This window comes from Micromys minutus, assembly GCF_963924665.1.
Source record: "Micromys minutus genome assembly, chromosome: 2".
Taxonomy (NCBI): domain Eukaryota; kingdom Metazoa; phylum Chordata; class Mammalia; order Rodentia; family Muridae; genus Micromys; species Micromys minutus.
The window spans coordinates 71,059,012-71,080,959 of NC_137971.1; the positions used below are offsets into that span (position 1 = coordinate 71,059,012).

Consider the following 21,948-nt stretch of genomic DNA (forward strand, 5'->3'; position numbering starts at 1 on the left):
CTCATCATCAGAGCTAGCAGCTACCTCTGTGTTCTCATGGATCCTGGGGTCTAGCTCAGCCTCTCCTGAAACCTGTTTTCTTGAGTTGTACCCTGGCTTGTCCCATCCCCAGGATAGCCCAAAGCCATTTACCCAAGACCCACAAGTAAGTCACTGTGAAAGTTAGAATGACCTGGAGGTCTTCAGGCCACCTCCACACTGGCCATGCCATTTCTCCTTGTGGTTGGGACTACTACAAGAAAGCCCTAATGCCTGGCTGTCTTCAGCACTGTCTTCTGAGTCTCATGGCCATTGAGTGGCTGCCTGCGATCAACACTAGCCGTAACCTGTCTTTTCAGGACTCTTGCTGAAGGCAGGAAGGTGTATGTAAAAATAATGTGCATGGGTGTTTTATTTGCATGTGCCTGGACATCAAGCACATGCAGAGGCCTTAAAAGGACATCAGATCCCCTAGACCCGGGATTACAGATAGTTGTTAGCTGCCATTGTGCACTGGGAATTGAACCCAGGTTCTCTGAAACAGCAGTCAGGACCCTTAAGGCCCCATCCTCACCATGAATTCCTCCTGCCCTCTCTTGAACCTTACTGTGCCTCTATCCCAAATCCTAGCATAAGCTGTCATTCTTTCCCTTTCTGTTCCAGGAATATGGGTGGGCGTGGTGGGGAGGGGGGCTTGCCTTTTCATGTTCCTGGGTCCCCAGCCCAGGGAACACCAAGGAACCTGAACGAGAGGAGGACCAGAGTGATAATTTAAAGGCCAGAGGTCATGACTGCTGCAGTAGGCTGGATGACAATTGGAAGTAACTACAGGGCAGGGAGGCGGGGGTCTCAAGAATAGGGATCCTCTATATAGAAGTCAGGGGTGGAGTGGGCATAGTCTAACAGTTGGGGATTGGCTTAGAGCAGGCTGGGGTTCACATTTCACAGGGGCTGCCTAAGATCCTCAGAAAACATACATAGCCGTAACACAATTACAGTTATGAAGTAACAACAAAATAACTTTATGGTTAAGGTCACTACAGCATGAGGAACTGTAGGAAGGTTGAGATATCTTCCTTAGAGCATAAGGGGTCGAGGGGAGGAGGTGCAGCCGCGGAGCAGAGGCAAGCTTAAGGAGGGTTAGCGCTGAGAGAGACCATCCCTTACACTCAAACAGTGGTTTTCAGGCCTGAAGCCTGGGAAGGAACTGTAGGTACAGCTTACCTGTACCGTTAGCTCTGGACAGACACCTCAAGAGAAAGGCAAAGTGCAAAGGTTGAAGGAAGAGATCAGAAGGTAGTGAGTATGATGTAAGCCAAGGAGTGTAACACCAAAGGCCTGGGGTAAGTTCTGAGAGTAGTCCCATCAATTGCTCTGAGGCAGTTGCCCTAGCTCCGGCTCAAATAGATCACACCCAACACTGAAACCACCTGCTCAGAGTTGGCCAGGGAAGGGTTCTGACTCTAACTTGAGAGGAGAAAGCTGTCTTTTAAAACAGATTTGCATCAGTGACAGACTATTTTCATGGTCCTGGCAAGAGAGCAATACTGTTCCAGGCACGGGGATCCTGGGACTTATAGCCCACTCAACTTGAGCTTGACATGAGGAAAAGGTACGCTTTGCGTTACTGTTAGGTGTTACCACCACACACGGAGCTAACCCATTCATTTGAGGACTCGGCTCTAAGGGAATGGTGTCCATCTGGGAGAGAGATGATGCCCCAGTGCTCAGGCCTTTTAAGACTACAGCTCAGTTCTAGTTCTGGTCTCTATGATGCAATAGCCTGCGTTTCCCCCACCTTTCCCACCCAGCACTCCAGCCAGGGTGGTTTTTCATGGTGGCCTAATGTCATCGCCTGCCGCTACTCGTGTTTCCTATGCGGCTACTCGTGCTTCCGCGAGTGTTCCGATCGCTGCCAGTTCCATGCCGGAGGTCACCATAGCCCGCATCTCCGTCTCCAGTCCGACTTGGTTCAGCCACTGCGACCCCACTGAAACTAGACGCGGTCAGATAACAGAAAGGGCCCGGAGTCCTCTAGAAGGCAAGACTGCAGAAAAGGCAGAAGAGCCTAGAGAAGGTACTGCTGTTGCTAAGACCGAGGCCACAACCATGGCTATTACTGCGGCCCCCACGCCCACTTCACCCTCGCTTAGCGCCGGCCACGGAGCTAATCCCAGCGTGACTTCCATGAAAGCGCCACCGGAAGAGTCGACAGCACTCTGAACCCTGAGAAGACACTCCCACGTTTGAGCAAACGGTTTCCGAGGGTCCAGCTAACGGCCCAAGCAGGCTACAATGAAAAGCTACCCTGCTGAGTTGTTGTGGTGTGTGTGTTCCCAGAGAATGTGTGGATAAACCCGGCAAGTAGGACTGAAATGTGTCCTTTGGCTATAACAGGAAAACTTGGCCTTGAGAGGTAAAGGGCTACAAATCCCAGGATGCAACCCACAAGGCTGTAATCCGAATGGCCAATTTCTGCCAAGGGCATGGCCAACCTATAATCAAAGGCTTTTCCATTGTGAAGGAGGGGGGTGGGGTGGGGGGTGGAAGCACCTTGTAAACAGGTCTTTGCCGATATGCTTGCTACTGCTAACACAAGTAGTGGTGGGCTGGAATGGGTTCTCAGATGTATCCACTTCCCAACCAATCCAGGGAAGTGCTTGCCGAGTGTAGCGCTTAGACTCAGGTTTAGACCAAGTAGACTGGCTTCTCTGCAGCCTAGGGTTGGGTATTTATTCATAACAATTAGCAGCCCATACACAACACCCCTAGAGCAGAGGCTGAGTCCAAAAGATCCTGCAGCTATCTGCAGCGCCATCTCCCAGCTCCACTAGGTCCTGTCTCCGGTGTTCAGGACTGTCTAGGCAGGTACCACAGGGAGCATCAGTGCAGGCCAGCAGGACAGGCAAAGCTCTTCTACCTGGAATGACTGGAAGTGCTAGATTGTCTCTTCCCTCCTGGCAAGTTGCACCTCCACAATTAAGACCACCAGGATGAAAGAAAGCAGGGCTAGGGCCAGGTACTCGAGGGACCTTCAGGATGTGTGAGGAAGGGTAAAGTGGGCTTAGGAGAAAAGCAGGAGACTGGAAAGAGTCTGGCTTTAAAAAAAAAAAAAAAAAAAAAAAAACCCAAAACTGATGGCCCTGAATCAGACTATGAGGAGGCAGTGTCCGTAACTGCAGAGCATCCCTGAATAGAGCAGACACCCGAGTGCACCTTCTCCAACACAAAAGCTACACCAGGGTACAGGAAACTCCACTGGAAGGCTAAATCCCTGCCCAGGCCTGGGGCTAAGTAGGTGAAGAAAGGCTCGCTGGGCCAGGACGCAATGCAAAGCAAGTGGTCCCTGGTCATTACTGAACTTGTGTAGGCAGGTGGTGAGCCCTTTCCTGGTGGAGAAATTCCCTTTTAGGGGTAAGGATGTATCTGTCTTCCCAGTAGAAACAGGTTTTGGTGAGCTCCCAAGGTTACAGTGGGATGTTGTGAACCTGGGAGTCCCCGAGGCTGCAGATCTGACATTCAGGAAGAGATGGCACTCAGCTTGGTTAGTTCCACCTCTCCTGCATGCACCAGTAGCCCCAAACCATCTAGGCACATAGGGGCTGGGCTCATGGAGTCTGAAGGAAGGTTGGGGCCATTGCCCCTGGGGGAGTGGGCAGCTGGGGGCACAGCCCCTAGGGTATATGGATGTTTCAAAGTCCCCTGAGTTTCAGGTTCAGCTGATGTACACACGGTGGAAGTCGTGGGCACCAAAGGCCGCGTTGCACTTGGGACACTTCCTCTGGCGGGCCTCATAGCGGCCCCGCACACATTCAAAGCAGAAAACGTGGAAGCACTTGGTAAGCACAGCGTCCTTCTTGCGGGTGTTACAGCAGGGGCAGGTCAACCGGGCCTAGACCAAAGAGACACATTATGTTTGGAGCAACTCTGACAGTTCCCAGACTCCAGGCTAAGCCCACCAAACGATTAAGGTTTCTAATTCTATCCATAACTTCTGAAGGTGGGAACAGCACAGCATGAAAGGAGCTAAGCGCAGAGCCAAGTTTCCAAGATTTGAAAGTAGTCAAGTTGCCTACACCTGTGTCCTTAGCACTTAGGAGACTGTGACCATGGTCAGCCAGGGTCACACAGTAAGACTTTCCTCAAATACAAGACGAAACCAACCAACCAACCAACCAAAAATACAAAGCAAGCAAACAAAGTAACCCAAAACAAAACCCTACAAACAAAGCTACAAAGTAGCAGAGCCTAGGTTCTCTTTAGGACTGAACTCCTGCATCTCTTGCTTTATTAGCTTTTTTGGGGCAAAATCCCCAACTGGTCACTTCCCTTCTCTTGTACCTGCTTAGTCACTGAGAACCATGCTATCTTCAACTTGGTCATTCCTACCCCTGGTGTCAAAGTCCTACTGTGGACTTTCTCCCAGCTGCCACCAGGAGGCGCTCAGACTCAGCTCCGGTCAGGGCAAGCACTGCAAGGCAAGTGTCGCCTATTTGGAGTGGAAGCCGGCCATCTCCACTTCCCCACATTAGTTTCCCAACTCTCAGGACAGCGCCATTCACATTGGAAAGTCTTTCAAGGCTGTTGTCTTCCCCGAGAAGGCCCAATGGGGGAATAGTTCATCAATGACTGTGCCACCTTCTCTACCGAAGTCTGGGTAGATCCTTGTTCTACCCAAGTTCACCCAGTCCCAGGAGCATCCTGCTGGGCTTGGCTCATTTCCTTCCTTACCTACCCCTCCCATCAGCACGTTCTCTCACTCCTCTGGCTTCACTTATTCCTGTCACTTAAAAGATAAGATTCCTCCAATTAAAAAAAAAAGTTGAGCAATTCCTGAGCTGAGAAGAACATTCCTGTCCTTCTGATGGCAAAAGCCCTCAATAGGCAACCAGAGTCTAGCGTGGCTTCCAATTCTGTTGCACTTGACCCTCGGCTTCAAGTGCTCTTCCAGCCTGTCCGAGAGGCACTGTGTTCTTGTCACCCGTGAAAACGTCCACAGCATGTTCCTAATGCACTGAAGAATGTTCCTCTGCCTCCACCTTGGACCTCCCCGGTGTCCTGTTTATTCTATCCTTGTGTGGACCATCCCTGAGCCCTGTTGTCCCACCTTAGTGTGCCCTTAGCTGATCTCTCATCTCTGGTGTGTAGGGCTTAGCTATGTATTTGTTTCTGTCCCAGAGACTGGCCCACATCTGGCCACTATCTTGAATAAAAACCCTTGATGGGGCTGAGGATGCAGCTTGGTGGTAAAGTGTGTGTAGCCTGTATAACGCCTCACCCAGGTTTACTCCCAAGCATCACACGCCCCTCTGCCTCCCAAACAACGGCTTCTCTACTCTGCTTTCCCACAGGCTGCCAAGCCTGCCCACACCCTACAGGGTCCGCAGCTGCTCAACCGCCTCTCCCCTACAACCAGAACGGCTCTACCCCAGGCCTTTCTTGTTAGATTAGCTCTCACCACCATTCTTCAAGCTTTGGGTCTGCCTTTGATGACATTCCAGGAAGCCTGTTGCTACACAGCTCTCCATCCCATCCCCGGGACGACTCTGGAGACTTCCCTTGGGTTCTTACCACCCTGACTTATCACTGAGATGGCAGAATTACTTTGAGTATAATCCCTCCTCTGCCGCATGGCTTACATACAACAAATACTTGGCAGTTGTCTGACTCCACAATTGGCGTTTTCTGCTGCCCACTGTCACCAGCCAGTCATATCCCACCTTGTACTCCTTGATCTCCTCCTGCAGGATCTCATCAGCATCTGCATAAACCTCCACTTTCCGCTGCTTCTCTAGTTTGCGCCGCAGCCGGGAAATGTCCTCCTAGAACAGCAGAAGCCAAGCTAAGGATCTGCATGTCTCCTACACGGGTAACACACCAGCCCCCTCAGCACACACCTGAGCCCTCTTGAGGTTGAAGCTCTCTTTCTCCCGGGCAGCCCGGCTCTCTGCCAGGCAGGGCTGGATCTCTCGAAGCCGAGTCTGTACATGTTCCAACTGCACCTTCAGGTCCTCAGCCAACTGGGCTGCTTCTACAGCCTGCGGAGGGTGGGAACAGGAAGGAAAGGACCTTGTGCCCAAGCCTGGGAACCACAGTCCAATGATGCTCCTGTCAAACATTCTGAATGGTATGCACTGAAGCCTTCACCAAGCTAGTCTCTCTGTTGCTCTCAACTCCTCTAACATGCACTGTCCTGTGGGACTCAGCTATAAAGTCACATCCCCAAGGAGTGCCTTTAGTTTTTCACACAACCTTAGTTTCCTTCAGGTATACTGTTGAACCAGGTATATTTCCTTAGTTTGAACCAGGTATATTGTTGTAAATTTGTTATTCTAGCAGTTGGGAGGCTGAGGCAGGAGGATCACTGAGAGCTCAAAGTCAGCTTGGAATACAGCAGAGTCTGGTGCAATGGCGCACACCTTTAATTCCAGCATTCAGGAGGCAGAGGTAGGATCTTAGTTCACTGGTCTACAGAGTGAGCTCAGAGAAAGAGAGAAAGAAATGGAGAAAGAAAAAAAAAAAGATTATAAGCAATGGACAACTGTATTATTTTATTTGCGGATTACTGGTGAGGAGGCAGGACTCACCCAGTGTTGGTCAGCATAAAGCTCAGCATGTAACAGGAACATAAATTTACCAGAAGAAAATATTCTAATAGATATAGAACCAATATTAATCTGCTATGTGTTTTCTAAAGTATTTTTTATTGCATGTGTGTTGGTGTTTTGTCTACATTCATGTCTATGTAAGAGTTCCCCTGGAACTGGAGCTACAGACAGTTGTGAACTGTCATGTGGGTATTGGGAATTGAACCGAGGTCCTCTGGAAGAGTAGCCAATGACCCATCTCTCTGGCTTGTCAATCCTCCATCTTAATCCTCTCTCCATCTACCTTTAGGACAAGGTCTCTACATATTCCAGCCCAAACTGGCCTTGAACTTGCTTTATAGCAGAGGATGACCTTGAAATCCTTGAACTTCCTGTTGCCCTTCCAAGTACTGAGTTTACAGGCCAGTTCACATATACCACCATGCCCAGTTTATGTAGTGCTAGAGACTGAACCCAGAGCCTGAAGCATGCTATGCAAGCAGTCTGCTAACTGAGCTACACCTTCAGCCCAGTTCTGTAATGCTAAAATTAAACACTGGCTCTCTTAGCACCTGGGAGCCTGAGGCAGGAGGATCAAGAATTTAAGTTGGGTAAAGAGATTACTCAGTGGTTAGTGGTTCAGCAACACTTGCAGGTCTGGCAGAGACAACTTAGGTTCAGCTCCTAGAACCCAGATGACAGCTCAGTCATCCACAACTCTAGTTTGAGGGTATCTGATCCCCTTTTGGCTTCTGAGTGCACCAGGAAAGCTTGAAGCTTGTGGTATAAAGACAGAGGCCAGTTTGGTCTACCCAGTGAGTTCCAGAATGGCTAGAGTGAAATAGAGAGACCCTGTTCTCTCTCTCTCTCTCTCTCTCTCTCTCTCTCTCTCTCTCTCTCTCTCTCTCTCTCTCTCTCTCTCTCTCTCTGGCTCTGGCTTGACACATAGAAAACATATGGAAATGATACTTATGAGCTATCCAGAAGAAGAGCCGAATTTCACTCTGGGCTACCTGTGGTAGCATTGCCAGGCAGAGACAGGAGAGAACACATGAGCTAATCACACGAGTTACCATGTCCAAAAGCCCAGCCTTACCTTTCTCTTATTGAGCTCCAGGGCCTGGCTGCGCAGTGTTAACTCCTTCTCCACGCCCCCAAGGCTACCCTGCAGAGCCCGCTCCTTTTCCTCGAGCTTCTGTACTGTCAACAGCTGGGCATCCACCTGAGGATGGGAAGCCTCAGTACCAGGGTGCAGCATCTCCAGCCTCATCCACAAGCATCACACAGTAGCTGTCATACCTGGGACTTAAGGCCAAGAACCTGCTCGCCCAACTCATCCTTCTCCTCTCGGAGCAGCTTGTGAATCTGGTTGGCCTTGATCCGCTCTGACATGAGCTTAAAGTTGGCGTCATCCTTTTCCCGAAGCTGCTGGAGCAGCCGCCCATTTTGCTCTTGCATGTCTTCAAAAGCCTGACCTGTTACATCCATCTCTGACAGCAATGCCTCCTCCTCCTACAAGTGGGAAGGAAAGAGAGAAACAAAAAATGGTAGATCAGTAAGATGGTTGTGGGGAACTCCAAGGAAATGGTGCACACCCAGACCAAAATGTCACATGCTGAAGGCACTCAACAGGGCTAAGGAAATTCCTGAATTCAGAAGCAGAAAGACCACAGGTCACTTGACCTGCTTGGTGGCACCCAATTTGCGTTGCAAGTGTTCAATTTGCTCTTCTGCCTGCCGGATCCGCCGCAGGGCATCCTCATCTGCAATTTTCTTGCTTTCTCTTCGGTCTCTTTCTTCCAGCTCTCGGATGCGGCTCCGAAGCTCATCCACCTGCATCCGTGGGAAGGAAGCCCTCAAACAGTGGTCCACACAGCAACAGCACTGTTAGTTTGCTCCATACAGTGAAAGAATAAAAACAGAAGCAAACTTGCTGGAACAAGGCTCTGAAGTACCTAGGCAGGACTACATGCCCCAGCATGCCCCAGCTGCCCTTACCTCGGCCTTGGCCTTCCGCTCAGCTGCCATGAGTTGCACCTTATCCCGCTGCTCCTTGGGTGCGGACTTGTACATGTCCAGCAGCAGCTTCATCTCCTTCTGGCTCTCCTGGGCCTTCCTAGGGAAAGGTGCAGGAGAGTCTTAGCAGGAGGAGATGGAAGCTACTTGACAGGGCTATGAGATAACAGTAGGGCCTCACTTGAGCTCTGCTCGGAGACCTTTGAGCAGTTCTGACTCCTTCCTCTTGGCTTCCTCTGCCTTGGCCTTTTCTCTATCAGCTCTTGAGAGAGTTGAGGCTGCAGGTGGGGGTCCCAGGCTAGGCCCTTCCCGTTCCCGAAGTTCTCGCTTGGGTCTGGCCTCAGGTTCTCGGCCCCGGGAGGGCAAACCCTGGGTTCCAGGGGTTAGGGCCTGGGCATCATCTTCAGAGGAGACCAGCTCCTCTTTCTTTATGGAAGAAGTAGCAGAGGTGGCTCCAGCCACTAAAGCCACCTCCTTCTTGCTGTCAGGGGTACCTCCAGGGCCTGGCCCACTATCTTCCTTCCCTGGGGCAATAGCATTGAGGCCAGTGTCATCTGGGTGGTTCAAGTTGGGGATGCAGTGGGAAGAACCGCTGGCCTGTGCCCGGAGCTGTTAAAGACAGAAAAGTAGGAATGGGATGAGCCACTACTCACTAAGGTTGAGCTAAGGCTTGCCCCTGGAAACTCCCTCTACTCACTTTACCAATCTCAGCCTGTACTTCTCGAAGTTTCCGCTTATAACGCTGGGCATCTCCTTTTAGCTGGTGATTGTGGTTCTGGAGGCTGCTAATCAGGTGGCGCATTTCACGGTTGATAGGCCCTGGAGAAAAGTAAGGAGATAAGCGTGAATTGTCTCCTTCCAGCTCTCCAACTCCACAAAAGCTGAGCCAGAGTCAATACAAAGCAGGAAAATTGGCCTCACAGAAGCTGGAGAGATGGCTCAGCTGGTGTGAGCACTGTCTGCTCTTACAGAGAGAGCACTTATGATCAATTTCGAGCACCCACATGGTACTTTCAGCGGTCTGTAATTCCAGTTCCAAGTTCCAGGATCTTCTGGCCTCTGTGAGCACCAGGCACACATGCATGAAGTGCACAGATGTACACGCATGAAAGCAAAATGCTTACACACATAAATAATCTTATTTTCTAAATTTTACTTGTATGGTATTTTACTTACATATTTCTGACTTACATACATATACCATGTGTGTGCCATGTAGTGTACTCAAAGGTCAGAAGAGGGCGTTGGATCACTGGGAATTATGGGTACAGGCAATCAAATCTGGGTACTCTGGAAGAGTAAAGTTTTTAGTGTTCTTAAGCACGGAGCCACCTCTCAAGTCAGTGGGGAGTTGGGTATGAAGGTGGATAGGGGACAATAAACTTTTTAAAAAAAAATTTATATTTTATGTGTTTTGCATATGTACCTTTGCTGGTTTGGAACTCACTATGTAGATGAGGTTGGCCTCAAACTTGCAGAGATCCTCCTGCCTCTGTTTCCCAAGTGCAGGGATTAAAGGTGTGTGCCGTCATACTAGGTTCCTGACTCATTTTTATACAAATCTTTTTCAATAGCTCATGTTTTATCTTTTCCTTTATTATATATTGCCCCTCTACTAGACTCATTCCACAACAGCAGAGATTTTTTGCTCTGTTTATTGGCAAGGCTTCAAATTGTAGAATTGAGTGTAGCTCACAGGAGCACACAATGAATCTTTGCTCACAGTCTGGTGATGCCTGCTTAGGTACTCATCCGACAGGCTCACTGTTAGACAGGTAGTGGCTCTGAGAAAAGAAAAGGAGCTGGACTTATTGTATCTAGCTAAGCAGCCATAGGTGGGTTGGTCCAGCACCTAAGGCCCACTTCTACCCAAATCCCACTACGTACCCGCCTGCTCGTTGGCCGCAAGGTTCTGTTCAAACTCAATGCGCAGCATCTCATACTCCTTGCGTACCTGGGCCAGGGTATCTTCCAGCTGGATAACTTCTGTGCGCAGCTTCTTCTGCAGCCCCAGTTCATCACTCTGCGGGGTTAGGTATTAAAGACACACAACCCTGTGAAAACGCCACTACTCATTACTAATTAGAACACCTAATCTTTGCTTATAAAGAAATAAAGCTGCCAGGGAGGGTGGCGCAGGCCTCTGATCCAGCATTTGGGAAGTGGAGGCAGGGAAATTTCTGAGTTCAAGGCTGCCCTAGTCTACAAAATGAGTTCCAGGACAGACAGGGTTACACAGAGAAACCCTGTCTCAAAAAGAAAAAGAAAGCCAGCCAGCATTGGTTACTTAATCTTATGTTTCTCCAGAAAACAAACAAACAAACAAACCTTTGGTAAATGAATCTAAGATAGATAAATACACCAATCCCAGGACTCAGGAAGCAATAGCTTGTGGATATCTTACACTGAAGGCCAGCCTGGTGTATGCAGTGAATTCCAGCCACCCACAGCTATGCACTGACACCCCGATGGCTCAGCAGTTGAGAGCACTGGGTGCTCTTCCAAAGGACCAGAGTTTGGTTTCCAACCATCGCTGGGGGCTCATAACCATCTGTAACTCCAGTTTCAGGAGATGCTATTTTCCAGTCTCAGAGGGCACCAGGCACAGATGAAGCAAACATCCATACACATAAAACTTTAAGTCATATACACATATCACGACTTTTTTTTTTTTAAAAGATAAAAACAGATTACGTGTATGCAACCCTTTCCAAGCCCTAAAATATTTGGCAATGCACCTTCATCTGTGTAAATGTTGACATAATTAAAACCTAACAAAAATAGCTCTTTCAAGTCTTGGCTAAAGAAACAACAGTTGTGCCAAAAAGGGCCATGGCCATGTGCAGCCAATTTGCTGCACAAACTGCACCCAGTGTGTGCCCAAGGATAAGGCCATTAGAAGTTTGTCATGGGCTGGAGAAATGGCTCAGTGGTTAGAGCACTGACTGCTCTTCCAGAGGTCCTGAGTTCAAATCCCAGCAACCACGTGGTGGCTCACAGTCATCTGTAATGAGATCTGATGCTCTCTTCTGGTGTGTCTGAAGACAGCTACAGTGTACTCATATATAATAAATGAATCTTAAAAAAAAAAAGTTTGTCATTTGGAACCCTGTATAAGCCGCTGCTGTCAGGGGCATAGCTGAAGCTTCCCCAGCTGCATTACTGTGAGCTGTGCCATTCACAGCTAGGGCATCAGGAAACGATCTCGTGAGGCCCGGAAGGACCAGACATCCCCACCACGACTCAGACCTGCTGGCGCTGCACCACGACCTCCACCAAAGCCCACATAAAAAGGCTTACATAAGCGTGGAAGAAAAATGCCTTGGGAAATAAAACGGAAGTTATACTTTAAGAAACAAAACAAAACAAAAACCTAACAGGAATAAACTGGAATTCATTTCCATCACCAAGCAGAATTGCTGCTCTGCTGCCTAGAGCATATGCACCTGACAGTGGGCCTCTCACTGCTTCTCTGAAGACAAAATGTAGATTTTGACTGGAGACGGACAACCGTAAAACACCATTACCAGGAAGGGTTTGAATCACTAACACTGTGAAGCTGGAGGGGGAGGTACTGAGGAGGGAGAGGTACTGAAGGTGATTAAAACAAGCTTGCTCTATGAGTGTGGACTTGGATCCAACTAGTTCCAGTAAGCAGAAAATATTATCCAGAGCACACACCGCTCTAATGCACACTGCTTGCTACCAGAACCCGATGCATAGAAAGAAAACGAAACCACCTCCTTTCTATAGATGTTAAAGCGGTCTGTGCTCCATCCCGGTGCATTGCCTTCTGTGTTACTTGCATCTGATGATTAACAAAACTCTGGTAGCAGTGGCTCGGCTCCCACCTCAGCTCATTGCTTTCTTAGCCCAGCTCTTACAAAAGCACATATGAGGGTTACAGGTACTTTAAGATATACTGTAAAATTATAGCGTTAATAATTAAAACTGGAAGAAAAATAACGATATACATCCCCTAGTCTCACCTCTGGCCAAGGATCAATCTATGCCCAAGGGACTCTCAGCAGGTACAGAAGACCCTTGAAAGCTCAGGAATGTCTCAACTCTAAAGGTCTATTTCTCACTCCTAGCCCCATTCCACGACCATACCTCCATATGTTCAATGTGTCTCAAGTGGGAATTCTTGGAGGCCAGCAGCAGCCCCCGGGCCTCATCTAGCTGGGTCTTCACTTGCAAAGACTCATTGTAGAGCAGTGAGAACTGAGCCTGCAGCATGCGGTACTCCCCCGTCTCACGAACCACCTCCTCAGGAAGGCTACGCAGGGCTACCTGGGTAAAGATGGCCAGAGGGCTGTGTTAGCACCAGGATTTGAGGTCAGCCCAAGCCCTTCCAGTCTCAACCACAGCCTACCTTGAGACGTTCATTTGTCCGAACAGCCCCCTGAAGCTCAGCCTGCAGCTTCTCTAGCTCTGCCATTCGGCTATTGGCCAATTCCTGATTTTCTTCCAGCTCTGCATTCAACATCTCAAACTAGGGAGTGGAAGGGGCTGTGGTAGGCAAGACCAGGATGGGCAATATTTTCCCCAGTAGTCCACCATACATCCCACCCAGCTCCCAGTGAAGAGCATTTGCATATAAGCCTTCACACCAAGGTTCTTCCCAGGGGCTCTTGGGAAATGGGAGGAGGTCAGTCCACAGGAATATCTACCCTGTGCCTTTTTTTTATGCTGCTCACTACCAATGTATGCAGTTTATTATGTGTAGGTTCCTCACATAGAACCTAACTTCCATGGAATCTTTATTACTCCCTCAGAAGAAAAAGAGCTGAAATTTCTTAAGAAAACGTATTTGAAGCTAGGAAAGGTAGTCTGAAGCCTAGCAGGCTCAGTGACCGTCAGCTGCACAAGTCTGAGGCCAGCCTGACCACATCATAAGAACCTCGTCTCCAATACAAAGAATCAAAACACAAAGAGCCCTCAAGCACAGACTGAAGTAGAGCATTAAGGTGGACAGATGCTCAGGACAGGACAGCACACACTCGAGTATGGGGGTGGGGTTCTCAAGACAATCAACTAACGCTCCTGTGTTCGTTTGTCCTCTTTAACCTGCCGAGCTCCTAGCACTTTACGTTCTGGAATTATTTAATAAACAAGTATATAAATGCATGAAAACAAATGTGTGGCAATGCTAGGAAACAGGCTCTGATAAAGATGTTTGCCCTTAGGAAAAGTCCGAGGCAGAACTGAAGGGGTGAGGGGACTGGAAGGGCGCTGCTGCTCACCTTCTGCATGCTAAGTGTGATCTGGCCTCCCTGAAAGCCTGTGGAGCTCCCGGACACGTAGTAGCCAGAGTTGAGCTGCAGAGGAGGATACAGTGGACGTGAGGGGCAGAAGCGAGGGGTCACAAGCGCTCACTCTGGTCCCATCCGCTCGCATACCTGCTCCAAGGCCTCTGCTAAGTGCTTATTGAGCTTCTGCTCTCGCTTGCGCAGCTTCTCAATGTCCCACTGCAGGTCCTCCACTGTTGTCTCCATCTCTAGGACCTTGGTCTCTGTTGATGTCACTTTATCTTGGAGCTCAGAGTACTGGGGGCAGTGGAAAGTGGCTTGTTTCCTGAGATCCTTAGATGGCGAACCCAAACCCTGCCTCAGTTCTAATGGCACCCAAACCCCGACTCCTACCTCCAACGAGATGCGGTGGTGCTTCTCTTGCAGCTGAGTGGCCAAGTCCTGTAGCCTACGGTTTTCTCTGCCTAGTTCCCGAGTGCGTGCCCGTGCCATCTCCCCGGGGCCCTCACTGTCCCCTGGGAATGCAGAGCCTGGATGAGAGCCAAACCCTAGATAACCAAGGAAGCATTAACTGATCCTGGAGTTTCTGGGCTCAGTGTGATGCGCTATCTGTCTCACCGACTGCTTATGACTAGCTCAGAGAGTGATTCAGCCAAGAAAGCAGACACTAGGGAGGACAATTAAGGGCAGGAGAAAAAAACAAAACAACCCATTGCCACAAAAAGCCTGAGCACCTGCCTCTCAGTGTAGTGGGACAACAGTTACCCCTGAGGTCGGTGCAAAGTTTCAGACAGCCCTCCCAGCCATCGCTCCACAGCCCCACCTCAGGAACTAAGCTGAAATCCCAATCTCGAACAAGGCTGATATTCACTGGGAATTCCGGCCTCAATTAACTACTGAAATCAGGGAGGGGGACCCTGAACAATGCAGGAAGGGATGGGTCCAAAGAACTAACCCCGGCTGTATACTCGCTGACAGAGTTCTTCCACCTGACGCTGTAGGCGATCTGAGGCCTCTACCACCCGAGACACAGCAGCTTTGGAGAATTCCATCCGACCCTGCAGTTGCAGCTCCACTTCCTCGCAGCTGCTGGCGCCTAGTGCCACCACAAAAGCCAAGGCCGGCTCACTGAGAGGGGCTCGGAACTGCATTGGCAGCGGTTCTGGAAGGGACAGAAAATCCTCATAGGAATAAAAGGCAGCAGTGATCAATTAACCTGTACCAAGGTTCAGAAGAAACTCCTGATAGTCATTGGCTGGTGCATGCCTTTAATTTCCGCATTCTCTGAGTTTGAGGCCAGCCTGGTCTACAGAGCGAGTTCCAAGTTAGCCAGTGCTACACAGAGAAAGCCTGTCTCTGAAAATCAAAATGAATAAATAAAATAAGCAGTAAACCATCTGCTTCTACTTTTCAGAGTGCTGGAATTATGAAAATCCAATTAGATTCCAAAACTTTGTTCTTACCATTAAAAGAGAAAATTAAAAACAAACAAACTGTTTTTAGACAGAGTCTTATGGCTACGTGCCCTTGGCCAGCCTTGAACTCGAGAGGAGAAGCCACCAACTTCTGCCTCCTAAGTGCTGGAATTAAAGGCACGTACCACCAGGCATGAAGTCAATTTTTAAACGGTGGGCTGGGTTGGGCATTTCAGCAGCCCCACATCAAAGTCACCTCCTCCTAAAGACCTTTCTGCAAACATAAGCTCCCCAGGGCCCTGATCCTACCCCTCAGATCTGATGTCCCTGGATCTGTTCGAGGGATCACATCACGGGTTAGGCCCTCTTGGCAACCAGGCACCTCTGTCCCTGAAGACAGTTCCCTCTGGTTCTCGTAGCATTGGAGTAGGGCTTCTACAGTTTCATCCAGCTGAAAGAAGGAAGAACAAAGGGTTATATGAATGCCTGGTGGGGGGGTGTTCCCAGTAGGGCGCTGCTCTTTAGGCATCCACCTGGGCCCAGTAGCGGTTGACGATGAGTAGCGTGGCATCGTCAGTAGCCTGCCTCTTCTCCAATTTCTCAATTCTCTCCCGGAGCTCATCCTCACAGGCTTGCCGCTGCTCCAGCCGCTCCGCCAGCTTCTTATTCTTGAACTGCAGTACTTTGGAATCCATCTCCTCCTACCAGAAAGGAAGAGGAGGAGAGCATCAAGTGGGACCCTGGCACACAGGACAAAAACTAGACTGAAAGGGGAAGAGGTATAGCAAGGCTCAGACGCTTGCAAAGAAAGTATGTTAATCATGAGAGCTTCACATTGTTTCTGCCCCTACCCTTTTCTAACTCAGAAGAATCTGACAAGTCACAGGACTTATGGGAATGTATGTGTGTATGAGTAGAAGAAGGCAAGAGACTCCATAAATTTGTCCTCTGATCACTTTCACAAAATTGGCACACCCACCCTCACTACCTGTTTTGTGTGTACACACACACACACACACACGTGCACACACAAGATTCTGAACGCTTTGGGCGGAGACCAAATGTGACTTTCGCAAAAGCCCACCAACCGTGGAAGAGATGCCCCCGAGACGAATGGGCTCGATTAGAGTGGTCGTGGTCTTCTCCTCGCGGTTCAGCTTCTTCTCTGGGGGTCCTGAGCCCCCGTCGCCGGCGGCGCGCTTGTTGCTGAGGCCAGACATAGCGGCGGTGGCGGAGGGGCAGCTCAGGGCTCTCCCGGGCTGTCAGGCGGGCGGAGGCGGCACTTTCGTCACCTGCAGAAAACAGGGAGCAGAGCTGTGGATGCGTCCGGAGCTCCGTAGTCCCGAGCGTCCCCCTGAACACATCTGCCGGGCCCCGCCCCCGCCGGCCAGGGTCCGCACTTACGGTAGGGTCAACCAAGCGCCACCATCTTGGATCTCACCGGACGTCACCGGCCGCCAGACGCACAGCGCAGGCGTCAGAGCGGCTCCGGATGTGGCGAAACTTATTTCCTGTTTCTATTGGTGGCTCTTGGTTCCGCCTCTCGAGTCTTTTAGTTTTTTTTTTTTTTTTTCCTCGATCGACTGAATTTCAATGATTGGCCAACAGGCTGTTCCCATAGTTACTGACACCACAGTTGCACTAAAAGATGGAGAGGTGGCTCTACGATTGGAACCTTTGCTGCTATTCGGGGTACTCGGTTCACGACCCCTTGTAACTACAGATCCAGAGGATCCGTCACCCTTTCTGGCCTCCATGGGCACTCGCGAATATCCTGTACACGTGCGCACACGCAGGCACAAACACACACAAATTGTTTTCAATTAAATCTGTAAAAACACCGACCCTTAAAAGCACCCCTATAAGCAACTTTGAAGAGGCACGTGCAACTCGTTACGCATGCGCTCTATCTTTTCAATGATTGGTGTGGGCTTATACTTTCTACTTTCCTTAACAACGGTCACCGGGGAGACAAGATTGGGAAGACGCCCTCTGCGGATTGGCTGCGTCTCGCTTCTCCGCTTCTGAAAAAACACTAGAAGGGGCAGGTCCGGGCTTTGCAGTGGGAGAGCTGGCTGTCCTAGAGAGCCCAGGCTGGAGAGTCCTTGTCTGAGGCTAAGAAGGACGAAGCGATGATTACCCCCAGATCCAGCCAGAGCCTGGGAATGAAGATGCAGACGGAGTTGGAACATTCTCCCAAACTGCAGGAGGAACTGGACAGGAGTCCGGGATCGGTGGGTAGCTCGGCCGTAAAGATCGGAACAGATGTGCAGACCGAGTCGCCAACAGAAGCCACTAGTAGTAGTTTTGTGGAAGTGGCTGAAGATCCTGGAGCCAACTTGTTCCCGGTAAGGGCGGAACATTGTCCTCGAGTGAATACTTAGGTTTCCCAATAAGGCGCTGCCACTCATTACGTTTACCAACGTTCGGGAGTTTTCTGGAGCTGTCTTGATTGTAAATAGGCTGCTAAATAGTATTTGGAGCCCACCGAAGCCCGGTCTTACCTACTTTGCTATAGTTAAAATGATAGCATACTCAAACCTGCTAGAAATTCACGAGGAACTAGGGGCTACATACTGAAGTAGCTATTCTTCCCATAATCTGTTTTTTCTCTACAGCCACCGCTACCCCAGCCCCGGATCTGTATGTGGTGAGTGTGGAGAGCCCTGGAGGAAAAGTTAGACTTCTCATTTGTATCACTCCTTTAAGGTCTCCTCAACAGTCCTGTCCAGCCAGGGCAACCCAATTTTACAAAGATGAGACTGAGAAATGCTCAAGGTAAACTAGTCACCAGTGTTCCCGGCCCTCAGTGTATGGTGGCAGTGTGAAAGGAGAGGCAAAGACAAAAATGCACACAGGGTACCACAGTTGCTATGATGAAGCACATGCAGACTGATGTCAGTGGGGACTTCATCAACGTCACACAAGACGAGAGAACTCAAGGTTGTTTATTTGTTTGGGTTTTCAAGACATGGTTTCTTGTTATAGCTTTGGCTGTCCTGAAACTCACTAGGCTGGCCTCAAACTCAAGAGCTCTACCTGCCTCTGCCTCACAGTGCTGGAATCAAACGGGTGTACCACCACTGCCTGGTGCAACCCTTTTTTCTCATCATTTGATTTGCAAATAAGTCTCCTAAGGGTTTATCTAGAGTCTAGATTCTAGACCACGATGTTCCTCATTTACAGTGAAAGTGAAGACCATGAAAATGACTTGCCAAAAGTTACTCAGCAAGTTAGCCAAGCCTCAACTCCCGATCCCCCTTCTGATGATCTATAAGTTGCAGCCTCATCAGGGAAGTTATATGAGCCATCAATGATTTATCTCATCTTTTCCTGACAGGAAATACCTGGACATCCATTCTATGCACAGACTGGAGAAGGCAAACACTGTGGAAGAGATGAGAGAGTATGGGTTTGAGTTTGGCAAGACAGAGCTCTTGGGAGGGGAGACACAAGGAATGATAAGCTTTAATGCATAGCGTCAGGTGGTGGAGATGAGACGAGGCTTGTGTTCAGGGCTACAGAGGCAGCTCCACCATTAAGAGCACTGGCTGTTCTTCCAGAGGACCCAGGTTTGGTTCCCAGTATCCACATAGTCCATGACTCCAGTTCCAGAGGATCCAACATCCTCTCTGGCCTCCACGGGTACCAGATTAGCATGGTGCACATATACACCTACAGGCGAATTGCCCATATAATAAAAAAGAAATCCTAAGGTGAGGGGGGAGGGGTGGGCGAGCTTGAACTGTCACTCATGCCTTCCTCTTCCTCTCAAGGGTTCTTGCTGAGCTCTTGGAGCTTGGCTGTCCTGAGCAGAGCCTGCGGGATGCCATTATCTTGGACCTCTTTTCCCATGCACTTATCTTCTGCAGCCAGCAGGGCTTTTCACTAGAGCAGACATCAGCAGCCTGTGCTTTGCTCCAAGATCTTCACAAGGCCTGTGTTGGTGAGAGGGAGGCAGCCACTAAAAGGTTTGAGCCCTAGGAGAGGAGGCTGGGCTGGCACAAGACTGGAGAGCTAAAGTAGGGAGCTTGCAGTCTAGGATTTGTGTTCCACCATAGGTAGTGTCACGGCACCACATTTATCATCTTTGAGCGGTTTCCTTATTAAGAAACACATGATACTATTATGAGCCTGTTCTAAGAAGTATCTAAATAGGGGCTGAGATGTCACCCACTTGGTAGAGTGCTCGCCTAGTACAAAATCCTGGGTTCAATTTCAATCCTAGCACTTAGAAAGTAGAGGCAGACGAATCAGAAGTTCAAAGTCACCCTGTCTCAAACACAAAGTAGCTTCCCAACGATGCTGAGTATAGTGACTCAAGCCGGGAACACCTGCATGCCACTAGTTGGAGGCCAACTTTAGTTACATACTGAATTTCAGACCAGAAACAAAACAGCCTCCTGAGGGAAGGACCTTGTCTGTTTTTCTCAGCGCCTAGGAAAGTGTATAGTGAGAATTCAGTATTTATTGAGTGAATTAACAGAACAGGCCAGGACTTACTCCTTAGTCAGTCCGGTTCTGCATCTCATGCTCTAAAGGTAGTGGGATGAGTAGATAGAGAGTAGGAAGGGCCTGATGGCTCGATCGCTTTCCTCCAGCTACCCCTCTGGGCAACGTGGAGGAATGCTACCGATACTTTACCAGCCTTCTCTTTTGCCATGGAGTCAGGGTCAGTACCCTGGAATGGAGCCTTCACCCAACCACAGGCAAGATCTAGCCTAAATTCCTGTTCTCTTTCCCACTATCTTCCTCTGAAGGCTACCTGGGGTTTGCCCTGCTTCTAGGAAGCTCTGCTTTTGGGAGACAAGCTAGGTAGGCTTCTGGAGGTTGTTAGGGCACTTAACTCCTGATTGTCGTCACAGCGGCCCCCTTTCAGCATCGACCTCTTTAAGGAGGAACAGCTGCTGGCACTGGCAGACTACGTGGTCAACACCTACTTCCGCCACTTCAAGCTCTATAAATATGTCTTCACCCCACAGGTACTGTGTACATGCAGTGAGTGGCCACCTGCTCCCCCTCTCTCTTATGGCAGGTGCTTCCTCTCAGCCTCTCTTCCCTGTCTCTTCAGGTTCGTCTAGACCTATCTTTGACTTACATGGGGCTACAGCCATTCCATCTCTGGCCAGAGGGTAAGATGGGTACAGGTGGGCCAGGCTGGAACTGGGCCAGGGCTGGGGTCAAGATCTCTTCCTGCTTTTGCCGTGCAGAGAAAGATGAGGAGGTGACAGTAAAGCAGGCAGCTACTCCACTGGAGGAAGAACCAGAAACTGTGCCTGAGCCAGAGCAACAGCCAAGTGAGCACATGCAAGGGTTAAGGTGCCCCGGGATTCTGGTTGGAACTGCTTGAGATTCATGCACCTGCCCCTCCCGCCACCACCATTTTGTTTTGTAGTGCAGTGGGGTAGGGGGGATTGGAGCCATGGGCATTAGTGTTTTGCCACTCAGCTGGACAACCTCAGCACCCCACCCCCATTTTTGAGACAGGGTCTCTCTATGTAGTCTTGCCTTTTCTGGCACTTGCTATGTAGACCAGGCTGGCCTCAAACTCCTGGAGATCTCCCTGCCTCTGTCTCTTAAATGCTAAGCCATTTATCCAGCCCTTGTTTTGTTAGATAGTGTGGCAATGGGTACAAAGGTCAGAGAACCTTTGCAGTCCTGTCTCCTTTCAGCTTTGTGTGGGTTCTGAGGGCTGCAGTCAGGTTGGTAGGTTTACACAGCAAGCTCCTTTACCCACTGAGCCATCCTGCCAACCCTTATTTATTTGAAAGGTCTTACTGTATAGCCCATTCCACCACACCCAGGACTTAGTTTTAGTCCCGGTATCCCCTAAAGTTTTTTGAACTTTTTTGTTTTTATATTCTCTTTCTGGGAGTTTTGTTTCCATGTGTATCTGTGCATCACATATGCCAGTGCCCACAAAGGTCACAAGAGGGCAGTGAATCCCTTGGAACTGGAGTTACAGATGTGAGAACCACCATATGGGTGCTGAGAATTGCACCTAGATTCTCTGGAAGAGCAGTCAACGTCTTTAACCACTGAGCCATGGTGTTAAGAGTCATGGGATGTTAGAACCTCTGGGAATGTTGCTATGTGTATAACAGGTGGCCCTGGAAAGAGAATGATGGGAGAGTGGTTTATAATAACAAGCACAGACCTGGTGATACTAGATCCCAGGATGTCCAGTGTTAACATGCATATAACTTAATCCTACCATCAAGATATCATTACCATCCATGTTTCCCATAAAAAAAGCTGATGCATGTGCTGAGTAATTAGCCTGATGTTAGGCTGAAGTCAGTTAGAATGTGAATACAGAAAGGGCAGTTTGGCCTCACCACCCAACTGTCTGCTTCAGAAGAGATGGCTGACAGCTCCTAAACCGAAGCAACACTACCCTGTGTAGCTCATTCTCAGACAACACTTGTCCTGCCTCTCCCCTCTCCTGTAGGTGAGGTGTGCATCCTCCAGACCTATATCAAGTCCCAGCTGAACAAGGAGCTGAGGCAGCTCCAGCAGCTGGTGGAGGAGCGGCTCAAGGAGAGTGAAGAAAGGCTGAGCAGCAAGCTGGCAGCCCTGGAGCGGCCCTCTCAGATACCTCCCAGCAAAGGCAAGACCAAGACCAAGTGATTCCCCAGAATTTTCTTCAATAAAGACCTGGACCACAGTGTCTCACCCCCACCTTCATGAGCACCTTCT

At 49.5% G+C, this 21,948-nt stretch overlaps 2 protein-coding genes across 5 annotated transcripts; one reads left to right on the forward strand and one right to left on the reverse strand.

Moving 5' to 3' along the window:
* Positions 1 to 2,711: 2,711 nt before the first annotated feature.
* RNF40 (ring finger protein 40) lies at positions 2,712 to 16,695 on the reverse strand. Of its 3 annotated transcripts, none has more exons than XM_080912565.1 (20): positions 16,654 to 16,695; positions 16,338 to 16,541; positions 15,783 to 15,950; positions 15,559 to 15,700; positions 14,790 to 14,996; positions 14,228 to 14,349; positions 13,985 to 14,131; positions 13,829 to 13,903; positions 12,958 to 13,077; positions 12,696 to 12,875; positions 10,470 to 10,605; positions 9,280 to 9,401; positions 8,764 to 9,191; positions 8,565 to 8,682; positions 8,250 to 8,399; positions 7,866 to 8,078; positions 7,663 to 7,788; positions 5,877 to 6,017; positions 5,700 to 5,801; positions 2,712 to 3,871 (listed from the first exon to the last, which is right to left on the reverse strand). In XM_080912565.1, exons 2-20 carry the CDS (start codon positions 16,467 to 16,469, stop codon positions 3,695 to 3,697), a joined length of 3,006 nt encoding a protein of 1,001 aa, XP_080768691.1. In that variant the 5' UTR covers positions 16,470 to 16,541; positions 16,654 to 16,695; the 3' UTR covers positions 2,712 to 3,694. The 3 variants fall into 3 exon arrangements, with proteins under 3 accessions (XP_080768691.1, XP_080768690.1, XP_080768689.1); XM_080912564.1 differs by having other exon boundaries at positions 14,228 to 14,364; XM_080912563.1 differs by having other exon boundaries at positions 14,228 to 14,382.
* A 604-nt stretch (positions 16,696 to 17,299) lies between these two features.
* Positions 17,300 to 21,879, forward strand: CFAP119 (cilia and flagella associated protein 119; the record flags this gene model as incomplete). 2 transcript variants are annotated; one of them, XM_080913320.1, is made up of 9 exons in its annotated part: positions 17,300 to 17,597; positions 17,868 to 17,899; positions 18,590 to 18,655; positions 19,026 to 19,195; positions 19,851 to 19,921; positions 20,115 to 20,231; positions 20,321 to 20,381; positions 20,460 to 20,546; positions 21,701 to 21,879. In XM_080913320.1, exons 1-9 carry the CDS (start codon positions 17,382 to 17,384, stop codon positions 21,877 to 21,879), a joined length of 999 nt encoding a protein of 332 aa, XP_080769446.1. In that variant the 5' UTR covers positions 17,300 to 17,381. The 2 variants fall into 2 exon arrangements, with proteins under 2 accessions (XP_080769446.1, XP_080769445.1); XM_080913319.1 differs by having other exon boundaries at positions 20,321 to 20,546.
* Between the last annotated feature and the right edge of the window lie 69 nt (positions 21,880 to 21,948).